At 32.4% G+C, this 25,087-nt stretch overlaps 1 protein-coding gene across 6 annotated transcripts in view; it reads right to left on the bottom strand.

Moving 5' to 3' along the window:
• The window catches only part of LOC143062958 (R3H domain-containing protein 1-like), an 89,761-nt gene that overhangs the window by 18,699 nt on the left and 45,975 nt on the right, over positions 1-25,087 (bottom strand). For 4 of the 6 annotated variants that reach the window (XM_076234818.1, XM_076234820.1, XM_076234823.1 and 1 more), the window contains exons 3-10: positions 16,427-16,576; positions 10,143-10,234; positions 8,685-8,801; positions 8,117-8,186; positions 5,483-5,630; positions 4,725-4,865; positions 4,050-4,161; positions 2,911-3,042 (exon numbers count right to left, since the gene is read on the bottom strand). In XM_076234818.1, the coding sequence (XP_076090933.1) occupies positions 2,911-3,042; positions 4,050-4,161; positions 4,725-4,865; positions 5,483-5,630; positions 8,117-8,186; positions 8,685-8,801; positions 10,143-10,234; positions 16,427-16,562 (948 nt within the window). In that variant the 5' untranslated portion in view covers positions 16,563-16,576. Of the gene's footprint in view, positions 1-2,910; positions 3,043-4,049; positions 4,162-4,724; positions 4,866-5,482; positions 5,631-8,116; positions 8,187-8,684; positions 8,802-9,747; positions 9,850-10,142; positions 10,235-12,199; positions 12,373-16,426; positions 16,577-25,087 lie in introns of those variants that run through there. The other 2 variants (XM_076234822.1, XM_076234821.1) reach the window with 2 other exon arrangements.

Raw genomic sequence — 25,087 nt, 5'->3', positions numbered from 1 at the left:
CATAAATGGTGTATCACTATATATTTATGATGGAAATCTCTTAGGACAAGAACTACAGACTCACAAACGGCACAGCTGACAAGAATAATATTCCAAAAAGCGAAAAATATCTATATCGTTGCATCAATTACTAGACATATTGATTTATGTATAGTTACATGTATATACATTTTGTATAATGAAAACTTGTCATTTTCATTCATTAATTTAAGTCGCTTTATATTTAATGTATTTCCTAATGAGAATCAATGTATATCATAAACAGACTAGTTTTCCTCATTGAACTCTTAATTGATAAATGATAATGACTTTCTTTTGATTTCAGTTTTAAATATTCAATAGTACTAGATGTTTTGTTGGCAGTTCCTGACAGTGATTAGTGGAATAATATATTTGTGTAACTATAAATAATAATTAAGACATAAACTGAGACAACTGTTACAGTAATGGTATTCTCAGAGATGATTTGAACGATGAATTAAATAAACAGGATACAAATGTCAAGATATATCATTGTAAAATAGGAACATCATGCTGTGAATGAATGAGCACTTTCTCTTGTATCCCCTTTTTTAAGCCTCACCACTTCTCCCTCTTTTAAGTCTCACTTCTTCTCTATATCACTTTCAACCAGATGCTCCGCAGGGCGTAGCTTTATACGACCGCAGAGGTTGAACCCTGAACGGTTAGGGCAAGTATGGACACAACATTCAAGCTGGATTCAGCTCTAAATTTGGATTGTGATTAAATAGTTGACACAGCATAGGTTTCTGACACAGAATGAATGTGTTCTAATGAACTTAAAATTTTTGTTTCTCTTAGAGCAATTCACTATGCTGTTGAATATTAATCCTCTCAAAAAAATGTTTGAAGAAATTTTCTTTTTTATTTATGAAATTTCAAATGAGAAAAATTGAACCCAATTTTTTTAATCACATCCCCCTTTCCCTTATTCCAAAACTAATCTCAATTAAAATTTCTAATGGAGTTTGCAACAATAACTACTCATTTAAATACATCATAAAATATTAAGATGTAAAAAACTGCTTGTTATCACTGAATGGTAAAGATTATTTTAATTTATCAGTTGGTAGTAAAAAGTGAATATACATTGTATATTGTATATAACAAAGATTTAAGTTGATTCTGGACAAAGAAAGATAACTCCAATTAAAAAAAAATCTTGCTATTGCACAATATTTTGCAATTAGATATTTCTTGCTTACTATTCTGGACAAAGAAAGATAACTCTAATTAAAAAAAAATTTGATATTTCACAATATTGTGCAATTAGATATTTCTTGCCATTGCGCAATACTGTGCAATTGAAAAGACTTGCTATTGCACAATACTTAATATAATAATTTTAGATCCTGATTTGGACCAACTTGAAAACTGGGCCCATAATAAAAAATCTAAGTACATTTTTGGATTCAGCATATCAAAGAACTTCAAGATTTCAATTTTTGTTAAAATCAGACTAAGTTTAATTTTGGACCCTTTGGACTTTAGTGTAGACCAATTTGAAAACAGGACCAAAAATGAAGAATCTACATACACAGTTAGATTTGGTATATCAAAGAACCCCATTTATTCAATTTTTGATGAAATCAAACAAAGTTTAATTTTGGACCCCGATTTGGACCAACTTGAAAACTGGGCCAATAATCAAGAATCTAAGTACATTTTTAGATTCAGCATATCAAAGAACCTAACTGATTCATTTTTTGTCAAAATCAAACTAAGTTTAATTTTGGACCCTTTGGACCTTAATGTAGACCAATTTGAAAACGGGACCAAAAGTTAAGAATCTACATACACAGTCATGACAGTTAGATTCAGCATATCAAAGAACCCCAATTATTCAATTTTGATGAAATCAAACAAAAGTTTAATTTTGGACCCTTTGGGCCCCTTATTATGTTGGGACCAAAACTCCCAAAATCAAACCCAACCTTTCTTTTATGGTCATAAACCTTGTGTTTAAATTTCATAGATTTCTATTTACTTATACTAACGTTATGGTGCGAAAACCAAGAAAAATGCTTATTTGGGTCCCTTTTTGGCCCCTAATTCCTAAACTGTTGGGACCTAAACTCCCAAAATCAATACCAACCTTCCTTTTGTAGTCATTAACATTGTGTTTAAATTTCATTGATTTCTATTCACTTAAACTAATGTTATTGTGCGAAAACCAAGAATAATGCTTATTTGGGCCCTTTTTTGGCCCCTAATTCCTAAACTGTTGAGACCAAAACTCCCAAAATCAATCCCAACCGTTCTTTTGTGGTCATAAACCTTGTGTCAAAATTTCATAGATTTCTATTAACTTAAACTAAAGTTATAGTGCGAAAACCAAGAAAATGCTTATTTGGGCCCTTTTTGGCCCCTAATTCCTAAAATGTTAGGACCAAAACTCCCAAAATCAATACCAACCTTCCTTTTGTGGTCATAAACATTGTGTTAAAATTTCATAGATTTCCATTCACTTTTACTAAAGTTAGAGTGCGAAAACTAAAAGTATTCGGACGCCGGACGACGACGACGACGACGACGACGCCGACGCCAACGTGATAGCAATATACGACGAAAATTTTTTCAAAATTTGCGGTCGTATAAAAATGATGTCACTTCTCCCCATGAACTATTAAGTACTGTGAGCCTTGACAATGTAAATATATTTAATTGTATCTGTTTGACATAACAAGGGGTAACTATGCTTCAATTGATCAAAGTCGTATAAATTCAAGAAATTTTGTCAAATTAAAAGACAGTATCAACTTAACATAAGGAAAGTAAACCTACCAAGAATGCAAACTTCAAAGCAAAAATAACGTGTTTGACAGACTGATAGGCAGTCAGAGAGAACAAGTAGTGTAGTGGGATACTAGAAGATAAACAATGACTTACCTGTAGTCCAGAATCATCAACACTTTTGAATATTTTACTTCTGACTTTTTCATATTGTTCTTTTCGCTCTTCAAATGACTTGGCTTTCCCTCTTGTATCCCCTAGACTTCTAGCAGATAGCTTGTAATGGCTCTATATAAATAAGTTTAAGTGTTAATTTGGGCATTAACATCTAGAGGTTTTTATAATTCATATGTTTGTTCTTGTATAGAAAAAAAAAACATCTTGTGCCCTTTTACACTCCCATCTAAAAATTGTTTCAAAAGGGCGATACTTCTGAGTGTTCTCCCCAGGCCATTTTAGCGTCGCGGTAACGCAACACTATATTTTTCACCTGTGATGCTATAATAATTTCCGCGACGCTATAATCATTTTGAAGATGCTATTTTTCTAGTTTCAATATCGCAAATCCATGTCCTAAATTTTGAACTTTCATCTAATTACCGCTTATGATCATAAAAATTATATCACCTTTAACTGTAATCCCTTAAGTCAGACAATAGAGGCAATTAAGAGTGATTAAATAGGTGTTAATTGCCCTATGAAAAAGTTATGTTTGAACCTGTGAAACAAAATAGGAATATAAAGAAGAGGATATGCTATTGAAATTTGTAATCCAAAAAAAATAAATTGATGCAAAACAAATTATTTTAATAATATTCAAGTTAAAATAAATTCAATGCAATATTGTAGCTTATAGCTATTTTTCAAATTTAACTTTTATCTTCTTTCTGATTTTATCCATATCATACTGTTTGAGTGATATGGGTTTTTCTCAATCAGGTAGAAAGAATATGTATGACTTAATGACCTATGCCATTAACATTGCCTAGGGAAAAAGTTATCAACAGATTATCAATGGACTTTTGAACTCTAGAATATTCATCATCAAAAAAATATTCTCTGCTACGTCTAATCTCAGTTCTGTCACCCTTTGAAATGGAACTATATGATGTTGGAACTATATTTGAGTGTGTATACATTTTGCAGATTTAGAAGCTAACTTTTGCTTAGTTACTTGTTGCTAGGGAGGCAGGTGCCTCAAGAAAGATTTAGAACAAGTTCCAATTCTTCCAGAAACTACCAATGATCTATCATATAACATGTCAACCATGTTTTGTTCCTAAGTAATGTATTACCTCTCTGTCATCTAAACTATTTACACTTCTCTTCATTATCATCTTTGGTTTCCTAAGAGAAAGATGACCTGGTTCCCCAGATTCTATGTGTTCTCTAAAGCTAAAGTCAGGTCTGCAATGAAAATTATTTAATATATACATTCGGCAATGAAAATTATCTAATATATAAATGTCACATCTAGTTTAACAAGATTTACAAATAATTGGAAACTTGTAATGCCTTTAAAATTCAGATCTGTGCTTTCCTAATACATTTAAGGGTCTATATTTTTTTTTTACATACTTCTCATATTATACCAGTACATTTTAATGTCTCTTTTTTTTACCTGCTTCTTATAACTGTGCTGCCAGGCACTGTTTCTTGTTAAACATGTAGTTTGGTTTAACTGATTTCCTTTTTGTGTATTTTCTATCCTATATGTTAGTACCTAACTTGCAAACAAGTTGCATTGTATTTTTTTTTAAAGTAATGCTATCTATACCTGAATTTAAAGTGAAAACCCCAAATTATAGGCTGTTTTGATTTGTTTTAACTTTGTTTTAACAGAGAATTCATTTATTTTTAAGGATTAGGGAAAAATTGTATTTTTGTGGATATTTGATTTTGAGGGTTTACATAACTAATTCTCAATATTTATCTACATGTTGAGATATATTACAGTAAGGAGAACTTACACCCTTGTATTAGATGTTTTGTTGACTATAACACATTTGCCTGTCTGATCTACATTGTGGTCTAAACCAAAGAAAGCTGAGATTCTGTGGACCAACATTCGATCATACGATGACATCTGAGGGAACTTGAGGTAATGGTGCCTGAAAAAAATTGAAATATAAAGTTACAAGAGATGTTAATCATGACAAAAACAGAAATTCAACTCATTCTAGAAAGTCTGAATACCTCTACATGTACCTGTTAAATATCCAACATATATTTCCATGCTTTTAATAAACAGAATAACACAAATATCTAAGAGACAATTTAAATTCTTAAATACAGTCATATGTTTCACAGAATGTTTATGGAGTTTTTGTACTAAATTGGTTGGATGTGTACTGATTGATACTTTGTACTGGAATTTTTTTTTTTTTTTTTTGTAATTGACTTTGAACTAGTTTTCAGTAATTGGGTGTACTTTTATTTTGGTGCTTTGTGTCAATTGTTTTGAGTTTTTACAATTTGTTCTTGTCTTGTGCTGTTACACCACTGTTCCTGGTAAAGGGAGGGTTAAGAGCTCACAAACATGTTCAACACTGCCACATTCTTCATGTGCCTGTCCCAAGTTAGTAGCCTGTAGAACAGTGGTTATTGTTGGTTAATGTTTGTCATACTTGTTATTTTAAAAATTGTTTTGGTATTATTAATAAAAAAAAAATTGCCTGGTTTGGATTGTTTCACATTTTCAATGTTCACTCAAAGTAGTTCTACTTACTTTGGTTCATTAATAAAGTTATTGATATCAGTCTCCAGCTTTAGAAGCATACTTCTGTCTTTCTGTGTTTTGTTCAGAGTTTTACGAATAAATTCCTCTAAATCTATACCAGTAGAATCTTTGTAAGGACTTTTATCAAAACTTGAATCTAGAAAAATAAAACAAAAGAGAACTTAAATATATATATATAGTTTCTTTAACTTTAAATTACAATTAGCATTGACAAAGTGATCTAATAATTGCATTTCATGTAAAAAAAAACAAACAGGTGCTCCGCAGGGTGCAGCTTTATACGACCGCATAAGTCAAACCCTGAACAGTTGGGGCAAGTATGGACACAACATTCAAGCTTGATACAGCTCTGAATTTGGATTGCGATCAAATTTTTGACATAGTATGAGTTTCTGACACGAAACAAATGTCAAGATCTTACAAATCTATTGCGTAATATTGTGCAATTCAAAATTTCTTCTTTTAACTTTTCAAAAATTTAGAATTTGAGAAATTTGGAGAAAAAAAAATTGAAAACAACTACCCACCCACCCTTTATTTTGCAATTAGTCCAAAACCTGACATTTCTTTATACATAATATACAAGTAGTGTTAGGGAAGTAAATCTGAACATACCAAACATTGTATGTTAAATGTTTTGGAATTATCTTCCTTACGCTGCTTTTAATTGTCTTAATTGTCCATTGACCAGAAATACCTAGTTTTTCCCCTTTTTTGCCCCTAATTCCGAAACATTTTGAGCCATAACCCCCCAAAGTCAATACTAACCGTCCCTTCATGGTATGGAAACTTGTGGTTTAATTTCATACAGAGAATTCAGTTATTGTTTGAAAACTACAAAAATTCTTAAGGGATCCGCGGAAACCAGTGTCTAGCCTACTTTTGCTGTATATCACAGGCTCAACAAATATGAGTAAGACAATCAATAAAAATATTCCTCTTGATACTATCTTTTAATTGTAAAATGCTTCTGTTTGGTAAAAATCCAGGATAGTTTATGAATCTAATCAATGTTTTAAAAACTTTAACTGCAGATTGTATGTAATGTTAACTGGAAGAAAAACTAAGTCCATTTATAAGTAAAATACAGATACACAGGTACAAAATATTAACTAAATTTCCTTCTAGATACAAGCTTTTGATCATAAACAAGCTTCTGTCCAAGTTTGGTACAAATTTAAAATAGTATAAGAAATTTTTTTTTAAAAATTAACCACAGAGTGAACGTGTTGTTTCCTGGCAGAAAGTCCATTTAAAAGTAGAATATGGAAAAAATGGATTTATCTTTTTACAAAATTTACTTCTGGATACTATCTTATGATCATAAAAAAGCTTCTGTCCAAGTTTGGTACAAACCCAGGGTAGTTTAAGAAAGTTATTAAAATGAGAAAAACTTTAACTACAGAGTGAATGTAATGCTTCCCGGCAGAAAAAAACTAAGTCCATTTGTAAGTAAAATACAAGAATAGAATTTTATTTTTACAAAAATTACTTCTGGATACTATCTTATGATCATAAACAAGCTTCTGTTCAAGTTTGGTAGAAATCCAGTATAGTTTAAGAAAGTTATTAAACTTTCAAAAACTTTAACCACAGAGTGAATATTTGTGGACGACGCTGCCGCAGCCGACAACAACACTGACGATGACGGAATGTAGGATCGCTTAGTCTCGCTTTTTCGACTAAAGTCGAAGGCTAAAAAAAAAATGATTATTTTGGGCCCTTTTTGGTCCCTAATTTCTAAACTATTGGGACCATAACCCCCAAAATCAATCCCAACTTCCTTTAGAGGTATTGAACCTTCTTGTAAAAATTATAGAGATCCATACACTTTAACACAAGTTATTATCTGTAAACTAGAAAAATGTTTATTTTTGGCCTTTTTTTCCTAAATATTCGGAAACATTAACCCCAAACTGATTCCCAGCCTTCCCTGTGTTATATGGAAACTTGTGGTACAATGTCAGAGAGATCCATACAGTTACACACAAGTTATTGTCTTGAAACTAGAAAAATGCTTGTTTTTGCCCCCGTTTTGCCCTTAATTCCTAGACTGTTTGCCAAATAACCCCTTAAAATAAATCCCAACCTTCTACTTATGGTATTAAACATTGTGGTACAATTTCAGAACAATTGAAATACTAATACACAACTTTTTGTCCTGAAACTAGATAAATGCTGTTTTTGGCCCCTTTGGCCCCTAATTCCTAAACCTTTGGGATCATAACCCCCAAAATCAATCCCAACCTTTCTTTTGAGGTTATAAACATTGTTTTAAATTTTATTGATTTCTTTAAACTAATTCAAAATTTATTATCCGGAAACAATCCATTTCAGACGACGCTGACGACGACGCAGACAACGCTGACGTGATACCAATATACGACCAAATTTTTTGTACTCGTATAATAACTTGCTGTTATTAAGAACCATCTTACCAAAACTGATTTAAATATACACACATCATTTATATCAAATAAAACATTTTCCAATGCAATTTTGTTAATATATAGCTACAGATAACAAAATTTTATTTTTCAGCAAATTTATACATGACTACAGACATCAACAAGCTATTGGCCATCACCTTGTCTTTAAATCTAATATTTTATTTCATCATACCTCTAGATAAACTTGATGAGGTGCCGGCCTCAGAACTTTGTGAACCATGCTTTTCCAATTTGCTTGCTGACTAAAAGCAAAAGAACATTAAAACATTTAGCAATACATAATTTGATATTAATTGCTTTTTAATGGCAGATACTTTATCTGAGAGAGTTAATAGTACATATGTTATGCTTTACAAAGTGGAAAGGGTCCAAAATATCAATTAGAAAGAATACTGCTTAATTCTGAAACATACATACACATTTTCAAAACATAATGATATTACTATTTTCAACATTTATCAATGCTTTGGATTTCAGCCAAAATATACTGCGCATCTAAACTTTAAATATAATTTTAATTTCTTACAACTGTTGCATTTCCTTGACAGAAAAAAAATTAAGGTGTTGCAGTTGATTTCATAAACAACAAGTTTTTTACACATATTATCTATCTCTTTAACATCAAGCTGTTTGTCAAATAATCATCAATCAATAATAGTTATAAGCAATTTAAAGAAAAAGTGTCCAACATAATTCAGTCAATTTTCAGAAGTATATGGCATGAAAGAGATAATACTTACAAGAGATTTTGTAAGCATGCCATTTGATGGACTCTCTAAAAGATTTTGTTGTTCTAAAGGTGGCGAGGTAATTTCAAATGCTTTACTTCTAGTTAGCTTCCCTTGTTTAGGATTGTTCTGTAAAAAGCAAAAACAATAACTATTAGAATATTCTTATTACTAACAAATTGATTAAAGTTAAGTAAACTACCAGCTTCACACACCATAAAAAACCACACAGATATTTATAATTACTTTTATATTTTCAGTATAACATATTTGTTGCCATTTAAATTTCCACTTTTTACAATTATGAAAATTGCATTAAACACTCTTGCCTTCAGTAATATAAAATTCTTCAGATATTTGCATTTTGCATTATTTAGCACTAAATTCAATGATTTATCTCTTAAAGATATTAACAAACTTTATGAAATGTTCAAATACAAAATGAAATTTTAATGAACAATCATGGCAAGTTGTTTTGTTGCCAGAGGACTGACTTTTAACATGTCCTAAGAAAATTTGTTATCATCTGAAAAGATTTTTTTTTTTTTTCAGACCAACACTCTCCAAGATTCACAAGTCACCTAACTTTTTTCTGAGCTCTAATACAAATATTTGTATGATGAATTTTAATATCACCTGATGACAGGCTGTGTAACTTATTACATATAGATTTCTACACTGCAACAAGTGTATTACGATATTTCTCCACTCAAGACAGTTATAAATTTTATTATTTGCTTGCCGAGCTCTTTAAATAATTAAAATTTAACTGTAGAGTAAGTGTCAGAATCTGTTTCTCTAATGATTTTATTCTTCGTTTTCAAAGATTTTCAGAAACTTGTGTTCTTCATTTGCGACGTCATCAGGCATGGTCGCCGTTTTTCGTGATAGGAAAATTCCGAAGAGAACAAAACATTTTGATGTCATAATCAAAATTCGCCTTATCATTTGCAGAGAACAGATATTTCACTAGTGAGGAGAAATATTTTTCTCCCACCGATCGTGAAATGTGAAAATAGCACAAAAATTAGAGAAAGTAATTTCCCAGACTTGTAATAGAGGCAGCAGAACATACCTGTACATGATTACACTCCGATGAATTGTTTTGTGATACACCTGACGACAGATTGTGTAATAGAGGCGGTAAAACATACCTGTACATGATTACACTCCGATGAATTGTTTTGTGATACACCTGACGACAGGTTGTGTAATAGAGGCGGTAAAACATACCTGTACATGATTACACTCCGATGAATTGTTTTGTGATACACCTGACAACAGATTGTGTAATAGAGACGGTAAAACATACCTGTACATGATTACACTCCGATGAATTGTTTTGTGATATACCTGACGACAGATTTTGTAATAGAGGCGGTAAAACATACCTGTACTTGATTACACTCCGATGAATTGTTTTGTGATACACCTGACGACAGGTTGTGTAATAGAGGCGGTAAAACATACCTGTACATGATTACACTCCGATGAATTGTTTTGTGATACATCTTCTGCTGTAGGACTAGAATCTCTTGGTTCTACACTCACCAGTTCTTTGTCTGAAAAAAAAGCACATAAAGCCATTTAAGCTAGCTGAAGTGAGGGTTGTGGAATTTATTTCAAGTAAAATAAACATATAATGATGGTTACATATTACAACAAAAGCCGGACGTAATTAACAAATTGCTTTTTTTCATCAGCAGACAATTAGTTTTTTGTTTACTTGACAACTGTGCTAAAACCATTAGAAATACAACTTGAAGACTTATTGCCCATTTACTTAATGTCCAAAACATCAATTAAGTATGGTGCAGATAAATGAAAATGCCATTGGAAAATAGTCATGCCATGAATGGCAAGATTTTTTAGTCTTGCACCAGGGACACTACATGTACAGATAACAGAATACTATTGTTGAATGATTCTGTTCTCAGACTTCCTCTTCTTTGGTCTAAACAAACATAGTACTAGTATACATATTTTTTAAGGGGCCAGCTGAAGGACACCTACAGGTGCAGGAGTTTTTCGCTACAATGAAGACCCATTGATGGCCTTCGGCTGCTGTCTGCTCTATGGTCGGCTTGTTGTCGCTTTGACACATTCCCCATTTCCTTTCTCAATTTTATTAATAATTAAGTTTGAATATGCTTTGAACTAGCTTCTAGTAGTTGTGATTAAAATTAGTGACCCTCAAAAAAGAGTATTCACTATTGGCAAAGTCCATGCTTTGATAAGGGAAAACTCCGAAATTTCTGATAAAAAAAAAGGTGTGATAAAGAGTGAGAGAAAGTTTAAATAAACTGTTATAGAGGATTTAGATATGAGGAATCTTCTGGAAAATGATAATGGATACTTCAAAATAAAGCAATTGCAGAGTCCATGCTATGGTCATGGAAGTCAAAAGAATAATATGGGGAAAAAAATAGTAAGTGCACAATTGCATTATATGGTAAAGATTCTAAGAAAGATTCATCAAATCTTGATGAGCATTTTCAGAAAAGAAGCAGATACACATAAGTACTATGGTGTGCAGATACACATAAGTACTATGGTGTGCAGATACACATAAGTACTATGGTGTGCAGATACACATGAGTACTATGGTGTGCAGATACACATAAGTACTATGGTGTGCAGATACACATGAGTACTATGGTGTGCAGATACACATAAGTACTATGGTGTGCAGATACACATGAGTACTATGGTGTGCAGATACACATAAGTACTATGGTGTGCAGATACACATGAGTACTATGGTGTGCAGATACACATGAGTACTATGGTGTGCAGATACATGTATGATGAAGACCATATCATACAACAGTAAACCCCTTATCAAATAATGGAGATGTAGAAATGAAATAGAAGGAACAATCGTACATCAAGTCAGTTAGACTGTAAAAAATTCACGAAGTCCTGTTAAACAGTTTAGAAGCAGGTAGAAATACAAAAATTTGACGACCATCTATAAACAGACACATAGAAAGGGCCTATATTTTGTCAATGGGTTTGCTGTCTCTTTGAGGGAGATCCCTATTCACAAATGTAAAGAAATATATTTTTTCTGTTTGATACAATCTCATGTAATCTTATAGTTTCAAGCAACCTTTATAATCTGATAGAGATGTCTAATTATTTATAAGCTTCTATATACCAAACAATTACTATATGTTTATTACACAGTCTGAAGGCCGTACAGCGACCTATAAATGTTAACTTCTACGTCATGTACCGTTTATGTGGTCTCTTGTGGAATTGTCTCATTGGCAATCACATCATTTATTCTTTTTCATATTACTTAAAATTTGTCAGTTTTAATTTCTTTAACAATTAGGTGTGATCAATTTTAAAACGTAAATTAAATTTCTTTAACATACATAAAACCCTAAAATCAAGACAACTTAACTTATTACAATCAGACTCTCTCACATTTTTACTAACACAGTAACACAATTGAATTCAATAATACATTTATTTTTAAATTATTGACTAAATAGTTAAAATTTGAAACAGTTACTTACAATTCATGTCAACAATGATATCGCCATCACCTGATAACTCATCCATATCAACTTGTATAAAACACTATAATCCTATCATTACAGTCATTCAATGATTCTTTTATTTGAGCCTGATCAATTTTTCTGAATATCCATTTTACATTAAAGTATCAAGTTGAAGGACTTCAGTTCAGGAAGTACAATAAAAGTTAGGATCAGTTGAATGTTTGAATGCATGTAAACCAAATACTAATCAACAAAACCCTCACTGACAGATGCATATCTATTTTTGACATATGATCTGTTCTAAAATTAGACTAGTTTTTCCCACAACACTGTATGGAATGCAATCAGGCTATACTCCTTATCTACATAAAAAATCATTGAATGTGTGGGTGTTAACAAACAGGCTTAGAGTACAACTTTATTATACAAAGTAAGGAATAGTGAAAAAGTACATTGAACCATAGTCTTAACAAAAGTCGTGTTCATTTTTCATTCACAAAAAAAAAAGTATCTACTCAAGAAACATATATCTTTATTCTTCATTTGTTTGTTTGTCTGCATTTATTAGAATTTAATTGATAGATGTATGTTGCAATGTTATGTGAATTCTAATGGTTCTCATTAATAAAAGTGAATAAAAAGAAATGTGGGGGGGGGGGGGGGGGGGGTAAATGTCAATGAAACAACAACCAAACATCACAAATAAATAATAGATATTTCTCTTAATTTCCATACCATGATAGAACCAGAGGCTCAGTTTCAATTTATGTTAAGAAGAAAAAAAGATTGATTGTAAAAAATGGAAAATCATCAATAACTTTGCCATTGGAAGACATTACAAACATTGCATGTAAAGAAGCTTTATTTGTTTTAAAAAGTGAAATTGCCTAAGAAGCTGTTTTCATATAATTCTGATAGAGTCATTAACCTTAATTCCATGTACTTTGTTATCCCCAAGCTTTTTTTGGAAAATTGAAAGTTAATGTAAAATCAGGAAAATCAGGAAATTAAAAAACTTTACAAATTTCCTCATGGTTTGTTGCCATAGTTACTTGCTTGATGTGAAATTTGTTTCTATTTTCTGAATATGTTGTACCTTGGTACAGCATCGACAAATTCAGGAAGGTATAATTCACGAAAATAAAAGCATCACAGTAGAGAGGTGAATACAAACATAGGATATCACAAACCAATACACAATAAAATTGAGAATGGAAATGGGGAATGTGTCAAAGAGACAACAACCGACCATAGAAAAAATTTGTTAAATTATCTTCATCAGGCTCAAATAATTTATGTTAACTTTTAAATTACTAATATGCAAGACATGCAAGATGAATGAATATAATTTTTAACAATACACAAAAGGAAAGTGGGATTTTGCCTGGCATTATTGACCCTATGATTTCCAACAAGGCTGTTCAAACAATAAATAGATGAAAGCATAGAACAATTGGCATAGTGCTAACAGATCTTGCTAGCAGCAATAAAACAGCATCAATGAGAACTGTAGTAACAGGTTGTATGGTTCCATTATCATGCTAATACTAAATTATTTTATTCCTTATTTCAAATTGTAACACCATTTATGGGGCCTTGGTGGCTTAAGTATTTCATCTTCTGTATCACTAGCCTGTCAACACAGAGGTTTCCATTTTGAACCATGCATGTGACAGGTCACATGGCAGGTGCATGTGACTCTGATTCTTATTGACTAGGATTGCAAGTTTTCATGCTGAAGGTCAGAATGATTCCCTCAAGCTTCCTCCACCAATCAGAATTGATCACCATGAAATAGCCAATAGTGCTAAACACCAAAAAAATCCATCAATCAGTGACACAATTATAATACAAAATCAAATACAACCACTGACTATCTTTACTAATACATACTATCATGTTACCCAATATAACCACATATCATAATCAACAGTGCAACCACAGATTACGTCTACCACTGGTTTTAACATAATACATATCAAACAAGATTGTTCACACTTTTAACAGCTTCCAAATTCAAAGATGACAGCAAATTGGGTTTGCCCTTAAAGATCAATCACAGCAATTTAAACCTTAGTAGGCTCAAAATACAATTTGTTTTACAATTTGTTATTAGGATAACATTGTGACTGTGTAGTGTACATGCAAGAGACTAGTTGATGTATTACTATGTGGGTGTTGTTATAATATCACACATTACATCCTCATTGCCAAGATAGCACATCAAGAACCAAAGAAATTATCTCTGATGTTGTCTAAGGTATGCAGAACACAGTCACCTTGTTTTATGTTTACTTTTAGAATATTCAACCTGCCAAAATATCTCAACCTTTCGCCAAATAAACCTATTCCAAAAGATTATTTTTTTATATAAATTTCGAATTAGATTGTCAACTTGAGAGTGCTAACACCACAATTTTCCATATAAGTAATATTTTCAAAGGCCATATCTTTTTTTAAAATAGTTAATTGGCAAATAACAGATATAAGCTGTTTACATTAATTTCATAAATGTCTGGCAAAAGCTGAACAAATGAGACTGTTACAATGCAAATTTTCAATATAATTTAATATTTCCAAGGGACATAACCCTTAAGAAATTAGTTGATTGGCACTAAATTATTACCTTCTCCAACACAAGTTGCTGATGTAATTCTTTGATATAATTTATAACAATCTGGACAAGAATTTTACAGGAAGGGTGTTTAAACAAACAGATTCATTTAGTACCATTAACCCTCTAAAATATCAACTCTTAATGTGTCTAAGGCAATGCATGTACTTAAATTTGTTATTGACCTGAATCTAAAACAACTAATTTATAATCAAAGACTTTTAATTGGTCTTTATATATATCCTTATGTCTTTAGTATACATAAATTTTCTAATATAAAAATCAGGAGATGTGAAAAGATTGCCGTTGAGACAACTATCCACCAGAGTCCAGTCTATTTGACTGTAGGTGACCAACATATTATTGTTCATACCATGATTGTAAAGTAATTTTCAAAGAAAAATAAAGCAAGCAGACCGAAGTCTACAACTGCAAAAAAAAATTGGCATTTGGGGATGAAGTTTTTTCATTTCTGGTGGCCAAGTGACTATCTTGCAATATTTTTTTTTACCTTATAATGCAAAAGTTCAACAATAATACTGTCTTTTGAAAACCATACCCCTCTCAGACTTACACATTTCTACTTTCAATGAATGGTAAAATCTCGGTCAAAATTGAATTTTGACATATAATTTTTTTATACTGACATTCTAAAGAACATGTGTACTAACTTTATCATAAAATAAGATGTTAACTCAGTTTCATGGTTAATTACCATAACCCAAAGACTTAATCCTGAAATAGGACAGACAAATCGAATCGTCATACAAACAAGAAAACATAAAGTCCTCAACTATCGTAGACAGGGCATTAAAAAAATTGTTATTTTGTACAAATGCTATTTTTGATATGTTTATTATTGGATAAACTTTGTTGGTGCAAAGAAATCATGCCTGTTCCTATGACCTTAGTGTTCTCAGATGATGTAACACATGTACAGTATAGTAATGAAGCCAATGACAGTAGAAGTTTCTGATGATAGGATATAAGTTATGCAATCTACAGCATTTCTAATATATATGTTAATTGCTTTTTGCAGTGAGTAGTACATTAATACTACATACACCTAGAAAATTCCAGAAATTATTTGCTTGAAGCATTTTAACTTGTCATATTGTGTGCTGGGCTTCAACATACGAAAAAGTCAAGTCAAAAAGGTTATTTTGGTTTTTTAGTCAATGCATGCACTATTTGTTTCCTGTCCTAAAAGTTGATATAAATCAGCAACTTTTCACTGAATTTGAATAGTTAATGTAAAAAGAACCTTTTACTAACTGTTAAGTCATTGTACAAACAAAAGGGCCATATCAATAGTATTCCTTGAACATTATGTGATATATTGATTGATTGATTGTTGGTTTTTTAACGCCACTTTTGGACTATTTCGTGACAGCCACTTTTTATTAGTGGAGTCCCCGGTGATAACCACAGACCTCAGATAAGAAAACTGACAATCCTAGTCAATTAAAATTAGAGTAGAGTGCACCAGCACAAGCAGGTTTTGAACTCGCAACCTCAGTGTTGACTGGCTAGTGATTACAGTAGGAAAACTACTAAGAATACTTGGCCACCCAGGCCCCTTGTATGTGTGATGTATAATACTAGGTATAAAAAGTCTTTTTTCCTACCTGTAGTGATAGTGGCATCTGACTGGTCCGATCCAGGACTGGTTTCCTGTTCCTCTACATCCTCAATCTCTGACTGTTTCCGCAATGGAACTTTGTTATTTCTACAGTCCACTTTTTGGTCTGTTGCCATGGTCATGTGGAAAAAATAGTCTGAAATAAAAACAATAGAAAATCATGATAAAAATGTCTACATTTTTTTATTCTTTCTTAAAGTTCAATCAACAACAATTAAAAAAACATCAAGTGTGTCATTTTTAACTAGAGGCTCTAAAGAGCCTGTGTCGCTCACCTTGGTATATGTGAATATTAAACAAAGGACGCAGATAGATTCATGAAAAATTGTGTTTTGGTGATGGTGAAGTGCTTGTACATCTTACTTTACTGAACATTCTTGCTGCTTACAATTATCTTTATCTATAATGAACTTGGCCAAGTAGTTTCAGTGGAAAATGTTAGTAAAAATTTACAAATTTTATGAAAATTTTAAAAAATTGACTATAAAGGACAATAACTCCTTAGGGGGTCAATTGACCATTTCAGTCACGTTGACTTATTTGTAAATCTTACTTTTCTGAACATTATTGCTGTTTACAGATTATCTCTATCTATAATAGTATTCAAGATAATAACAAAAAAACAGCAAAATTTCCTTAAAATTACCAATTCAGGGGCAGCAACCTAACAACCAGTTGTCCAATTCATCTGAAAATTTTAGAGCAGATAGATCTGGACTTGATAAACAATTTTTTCCACTGTCAGATTTGCTCTAAATGCTTTGGTTTTTAAGTTATAAGCCCAAAACTGCATTTTACCCCTATGTTCTATTTTTAGCCATGTCGGCCATCTTGGTTGGTTGGCTGGGTCACTGGACACAATTTTTAAACTAGATACCTCAATGATGATTGTGGCCAAGTTTGCTTTTATTTGGCCCAGTAGTTTCAGAGGAGAAGATTTTTGTAAAATATAACTAAGATTTACGAAAAAAATGGTTAAAAATTGACTATAAAGGACAATAACTCCTAAAGGGGTCAACTGACCATTTTGGACCTGTTGACTTATTTGTAAATCTTACTTTGCTAAACATTTTTTCTATTTACAGTTTATCTCTATCTATAATAATATTCAAGAAAATAACCAAAAATAGCAAAAATTTCCTTAAAATTACCAATTCAGGGGCAGCAACCTAACAAAGGGTTGTCCGATTCATCTGAAAATTTCAGGACAGTTAGATCTTGACCTAATAAACAACTTTCATCCTGTCAGATTTGCTCTAATTGCTTTGGTTTTTGAGTTATAAGCCAAAAACTGCATTTTACCCCTATGTTCTATTTTTAGCCATGGCGGCCATCTTGGTTTGTTGTGCGGGTCACCGGACACAATTTTTAAACTAAATACCCTAATTATGATTTTGGCCATATTTGGTTAAATTTGGCCCAGTAGTTTCACAGGAGAAGATTTTTGTAAAAGATAACTAAGATTTACGAAAAATGGTTAAAAATTGACTATAAAGGGCAATAACTCCTAAAGGGGTCAACTGACCATTTTGGACCTGTTGACTTATTTGTAAATCTTACTTTGTTTAACATTTTTTCTATTTACAGTTTATCTCTATCTATAATAATATTCAAGATAATAACCAAAAACAGCAAAAATTTTCTTAAAATTACCAATTCAGGGGCAGCAACCTAACAACGGGTTGTCCGATTCATCTGAAAATTTCAGGGCAGTTAGATCTTGACCTGATAAACAATTTTACCCCATGTCAGATTTGCTCTAAATGCTTTGGTTTTTGAGTTATAAGCCAAAAACTGCATTTTACCCCCATGTTCTATTTTTAGCCATGGCGGCCATCTTGGTTGGTTGGCGGGGTCACCGAACACAATTTTTAAACTAGATACCCCAATGATGATTGTAACCAAGTTTGGTTGAAATTAGCCCAGTAGTTTCAGAGGAGAAGATTTTTGTAAAAGTTAACGACGGACGACGACGACGGACGACGGACGACGGACGACAGACGACGGACGCCGGACGCCGGACGCCAAGTGATGAGAAAAGCTCACTTGGCCCTTCGGGCCAGGTGAGCTAAAAATACATGTATTGAGGATATAAAATACACATCCCCTAAAAAGATATAACTTATATATACTGTCTCATCATCCTCATAAAAAGTAGTACAATTTACCATAAATATTGTTTTCTAAAGGAAAAAGTTCAGAGGCTCCTGTTCTAGTCATTTATGACACTTATAACCTACTTCCTATAAAATCGCTATTTAATATATAAGTTGAAAAATTAACACATTTTCTGTACAAGCAGATTTCTATGTTAAATGTTATGATATGACGCAAAACTATAACTTGGGATTAAAAAAAACTGTGAAAACTAACATTTGAATTAAAAGTCATAAAGCAGAATATATTATCATTATATTAAATAGTTAAATTTTTTAGCAGAATGTATTTAGATGCACTTTGCAGTGGCCACTTATTAACACTGCATAACTTATTAATCTAGTTCAAAATTGTCTTGCCGACTGATTTCACATGTTTTTAAAATTGTTGCCATATTATTTAGCCACCACTTAAATTTACCAGGGATAAAGATGTGCAGGTGCTCAGTAGCCCAGGGTTCTGAATTTTGGACTTGGGTCCTTAAATTTATACTGAATTTGTCCATGGTGCTTATAATAATCTTTTATTGTAAGGCAAGTTGGACCCAAGTTTTCCCTGTACAAAGAACATTTTTCAAAAAAAAACCACCACTTTGCATATCATTAAAGGTACTAGAGATATACCTAAAAGATTTGTTCAAAACTTAGGAGGTTATGAAACCTTGTAAATATTATGGAAAACTTAGGAGGTTGTGAAACCTTGTAAATATTATGGAAAACTTAGGAGGTTATGAAACCTTATAAATATTATGGAAAACTTAGGAGTTTATGAAACCTTGTAAATAATATGGAAAACTTAGGAGGTTAATGAAACCTTGTAAATATTATGGAAAGTACAAAAAGATGACGTCAGAAAAACAAAACTTGTGAATTAAATAACCAGATGCTTCTTTAGAATTAACACTTTTTATATCCATAACTTTAAAGTATTAATTTTTTTAGTTGTATTTTCAAATAATAGTTTTACTTGATTATTTATTTTGGAACAAATTTGCAAAAAAAAAACAATCTATCTTATATATTTTAAGAGGATAGTTATAAAACTATTTCTGCAGTTCATTATTATGGCAAGATTATGGGAATCAAGCAAAAACAAATTTGAAAAGCCTTGGGCAAAACCTTATATAAAATCATCTGGCTTGAAAGTGTTTATTTTTTCTACATCTTTCAAAAAGACAAAAGACACAAAGTACCAACAGCACCTGCATACAGAGGTATGCTCTATAAACATAGCGAAAAATAAGGATAAATTCTCAATAGACATCCTTCATGCTTTTTTTTTATTATTAAAAACTTTCATTTGTTATTGGTGCAAATTGCACACTGTGAAAAAAAACCACTGAGTTGACACCTCAAAGGAGTATATCTACTACTTATTAGAGTCATTTGCAAACCATCGCTGACAATTCTCAATTTATCTAATGTCCAATGTTAAAATAGAATAAAGGGCTGCGCTTTAGCGCATGATACGCCCGTTGCTCTTTTAACTTGTCTTTTATGCTTTAAATGAATTTATATGATCAACTAGAAATATATATACAAATCAAAAGGGATGTTACATTAATATATTCACCAAAGTTTCATAAAATCCCCCTTTTTAAAGTATAAAAATTCATTACTTAAGAAAACGTAAAATCTAAAATTTATAAAAATGGAAAGGGAGCTTATGTCAATAGATATAAACAATTTATTAAAGTTGCATAAAATTTTGTGAAAGAGTTAGTTATTGTCCCAAAATTGGAAAATCCCCCCTTTTTTAAGCATAAAAATTCATAACACGGAAATGTAAAATCTGAAATTTATAAAAATTGAAAGGGAGCTTACATCAATAGATATAAACAATTCACCAAAGTTTCATGGACATTGGTGAAAGCCTTTTTGAGTTATTGTCCAAAGTGTTGAAAATCCCCCTTTTTTTATGAATAAAGCCCCATAAATCCAAAACTTAAAATCTGAAATTTATAAAAATTGAAAGGGAGCTTACATCAATAGATATAAACAATTCACCAAAGTTTCATGGACATTGGTGAAAGCCTTTTTGAGTTATTGTCCGAAGTGTTGAAAATCCCCCTTTTTTTTATGAATAAAGCCCCATAAATCCAAAACTTAAAATCTGAAATTTATAAAAATTGAAAGGGATCTTACATCAATAGATATAAACAATTCACCAAAGTTTCATGGACATTGGTGAAAGCCTTTTTGAGTTATTGTCCGAAGTGTTGAAAATCCCCCTTTTTTTATGAATAAAGCCCCATAAATCGAAAACTTAAAATCTGAAATTTATAAAAATTGAAAGGGAGCTTACATCAATAGATATAAACAATTCACCAAAGTTTCATGGACATTGGTGAAAGCCTTTTTGAGTTATTGTCCGAAGTGTTGAAAATCCCCCCTTTTTTATGAATAAAGCCCCATAAATCCAAAACTTAAAATCTGAAATTAAAAAAAAACGAAAGGGAGCTTACGTCAATAGATATAAACAATTCACTTAAGTTTCATGGAAATTGGTGAAAGCGTTTTTGAGTTATTGTCCGAAGTGTGGACGACGGACGGACGGACGGACAGACGGACGGACGGACGGACGGACAGACGGACGGACGGACAACGGTATACCATAATACGTCCCGTCTAAAAGACGACGGGCGTATAAAAAGACAAGAAAACCCACTTAAAAAATGTTCATGTTTTTATATCAGATAAATACGGATGCTACTAAAATGGTCGATGCAAATTAAAATTCCAGATTAGGAAACTTCTGCCTAAAAAGGCGATAAATGATCAAAACATTTTAAATACCACTACTACGTCAGCAGACAGAACACGTCACAATAAGAGTTTATTTTCTATGATGTGTATTGGATCAAGCTTAGATTCATTAAGAAGTCCACCCACATGATGTCAGAATGTTTCAGTACTTCCATTTATAGAATTCATTGCACATCAATATATATTGTACAATCAAAACAAATCCTACGATTTTCTTAAGACTATTTTTTATATGAAAAAGACACATAATTAGACTAATTAGTCAAAAATAATCCTAAGATTATCTTAAAACTATTTTTTTATATGAAAAAGAGCCCTGATTAGTTATTGGCTAATTAGTAAGAATTTATCCTAGAATTATATAATCATATACATAAAATCTATTGTATATTGATTTTAAACAACAGAGCACTTAATTATCTTGAAGATCGAACCGAAACTATTTTCAATCTTTATCAAATTCAACAAAAACATACATTGACTTAATCTTGAAACAAATAATATATGTGATTGTAAATTTCAAATAATAAACCAAGTGTTTTAACTTGGATTTCAGGTATTCAAACAGTTAGTAACTAATATGATGTTGCATAACAAAACAAAGGAAGAAACTGCCTTTAAAGACAAAACATTTTTTTTACATGAATCAATCAACAGCCCATAAAACAAAATCAACATTTATGAGATTAAGTGGGAGATTTTGATACAATGCTTTAGCACCCACTAGTACATTTTGAACATTACATAAATGTCTGTCAATTAATTTCAAGAATTCCAATTAGTCTACATCTTTTTTCCAATCTTGCATTTTGATGATCAGTTTTATTAAGGCTATAGTATATATTTATGATTCAACCTCCATACCTAAACCATAATACATTATTAAGCTTAAATAAGAAAATCAATTTCCTTACTTATTTAACATTTTCATTGTAGTCATGATCATTTATTCTATTTTCTTTCAGAATTACTAAAATGAACATTTTTTGTAACCACTCATGCCTCAGTAGCATTGTCAGTAGTTGTCTCCATATGTTAAAAAATGTAAGTCAAAAACCTTGTCAGAAGTTGTAACCATCTGTAACCACTTGTAAGTACAGAGCCTTCCTTGTCAGCAGATGTCACCATTTGTAACCACTTGCAAGTACAGAGCCTTGACTGTAGTTGTCACTATCTGTCACCACTTGTAAGTCATGAGCCTTGTCTGCATTTTCACCATCTAAATCTACCCACAAGTCAGGAGCCTAGTCATTAGTTGCAACCATCTAACTCACAGAACAGTCATGAGCCTTGTTAGTAGTTGCCACCATTTAAAACACTCAGTCCTGAGCCTCAATAGCAGTAGTCGCACATCATCTTTACTCATCGAACAGTCAAGGGCCTTGTCAGTAGTTGTCACAATGACTACTCACTAAACAGTCAGGAGCCTTGTCAGTAGTTGTCACGATGTATACTCACTTGTCAGTAGTTGTCACCATCTATACTCACTAAACAATCAAGGGCCATGTCAGCAGTTGTCACCATGTATACTCACTATACAGGCAAGAGCCTTGTCAAAAGTTGTCACCATCTATATTCACTTAACAGTCAGGAGCATTGTCAGTAGATGTCACCATGAATATTCACTTAATAGTCAGGTTCCTGCCAGTAGTTGTTACCATGTTTACTCACTAAACAGTCAAGGGCCATGTCAGTAGTTGTCACCATGTATACTCACAATACAGTCAAGAGCCTTGTCAAAAGTTGTCACTATCTATACTCACTAAACAGTTAGGAGCCTTGTTTATAGTTGTCACCATCTATATTCACTAAACAGTCAGGAGCATTGTCAGTAGATGTCACCATGAATACTCACTAAATAGTCAGGTTCCTGCCAGTAGTTGTTACCATGTTTACTCGCTAAACAGTCAAGAGCCTTGTCAGCAGTTGTCATCATAATTACTCACTAAACAGTCAGGAGTATTGTCAGTAGTTATCACCATCTATACCCACTAAACAGTCAGGAGCCTTGCCAATAGTTTTCACCATCTATACTCACTAAATAGTCAAGAGCCTTGTCAGTAGATTTCACCATGTAAACTCACTAAACAGTCAAGAGCCTTGTCAGTAGTTGTCATCATAATTACTCACTAAACAGTCACGAGCATTTACAGTAGTTATCACCATCTATACTCACCAAACAGTCACAAGCCTTGTCAGTGGTTGTCACAATGTATTCCCACTAAACAGTCAGGAGCCTTGTCAATAGTTTTCACCATCTATACTCACAAAATAGTCAAAAGCCTTGTCAGCAGTTTTCACTATCGATACTCACTAAATAGTCAGAAGGCTTCACACTAGTTGTCACCATCTATACTCACTAATCAGTCCGAAGGCTTGTCACTAGTTGTCACCATGTATACTCACTAAACAATCAAGAGTCTTGTGAGTAGTTGTCACCATGTATACTCCATAAACAGTCAGGAGCCTCGTCAGTAGTTGTCACCATGTATACTCACTAAACAATCAAGAGCCTTGTGAGTAGTTGTCACCATGTATACTCACTAAACAGTCAGGAGCTTTGTCAGTAGTTGTCACCATGTATATTCCATAAACAGTCAGGAGCCTCGTCAGTAGTTGTCACCATGTATACTCACTAAACAATCAAGAGCCTTGTGAGTAGTTGTCACCATGTATACTCACTAAACAGTCAGGAGCTTTGTCAGTAGTTGTCACCATGTATACTCACTAAACAGTCAGGAGCTTTGTCAGTAGTTGTCACCATGTATACTCACTAAACAGTCAGGAGCTTTGTCAGTAATTGTCACCATGTATACTCACTAAACAGTCAGGAGCTTTGTCAGTAATTGTCACCATGTATACTCACTAAACAGTCAGGAGCTTTGTCAGTAATTGTCACCATGTATACTCACTAAACAGTCAGGAGCTTTGTCAGTAATTGTCACCATGTATACTCACTAAACAGTCAGGAGCTTTGTCAGTAGTTGTCACCATGTATACTCCCTAAACAATCGAGAGCCTTGTCAGTAATTGTCACCATGTATACTCACTAAACAGTCAGGAGCTTTGTCAGTAGTTGTCACCATGTATATTCCATAAACAATCAAGAGCCTTGTCAGTAGTTGTCACCATGTATACTCCCTAAACAATCAAGAGTCTTGTGAGTAGTTGTCATCATGTATACTCACTAAACAGTCAGGAGCCTTGTCAGTAGTTGTCACCATGTATACTCACTAAACAGTCAGGAGCTTTGTCAGTAGTTGTCACCATGAATACTCACTAAACAGTCAGGAGCTTTGTCAGTAGTTGTCACCATGTATACTCACTAAACAGTCAGGAGCTTTGTCAGTAGTTGTCACCATCTATACTCCATAAACAATCAAGAGCCTTGTCAGTAGTTGTCACCATATATACTCACTAAATAATCAAGAGACTTGTCAGTAGTTGTCACAATGTATACTCATTAAACAGTCAGGAGCCTTGTCAGTAGTTGCCATTATCTATACTCACAATTCAGTCCAGAGCCTAAATTTGTCACTGGTTATCATCAATGTTTAGTAGTCCTGAATGAGAAGCCTTGACACTTTCTATGTAAATATTGTTACAAATTGCATGCAATGATTGATTTTAGACCATTGCTCTTTGTGATGAGTAATTTATGTAATCTAAGTGATAAAAGTAAATTTTGTCTAAGAAATAAGAAATCAATATGTTATTTAATAGTA

This window comes from Mytilus galloprovincialis, chromosome 2 (assembly GCF_965363235.1).
Source record: "Mytilus galloprovincialis chromosome 2, xbMytGall1.hap1.1, whole genome shotgun sequence".
Taxonomy (NCBI): domain Eukaryota; kingdom Metazoa; phylum Mollusca; class Bivalvia; order Mytilida; family Mytilidae; genus Mytilus; species Mytilus galloprovincialis.
The sequence above is the reverse complement of the archived record's forward strand: the minus strand, read 5'-3'. Positions and strand labels throughout refer to the sequence as shown.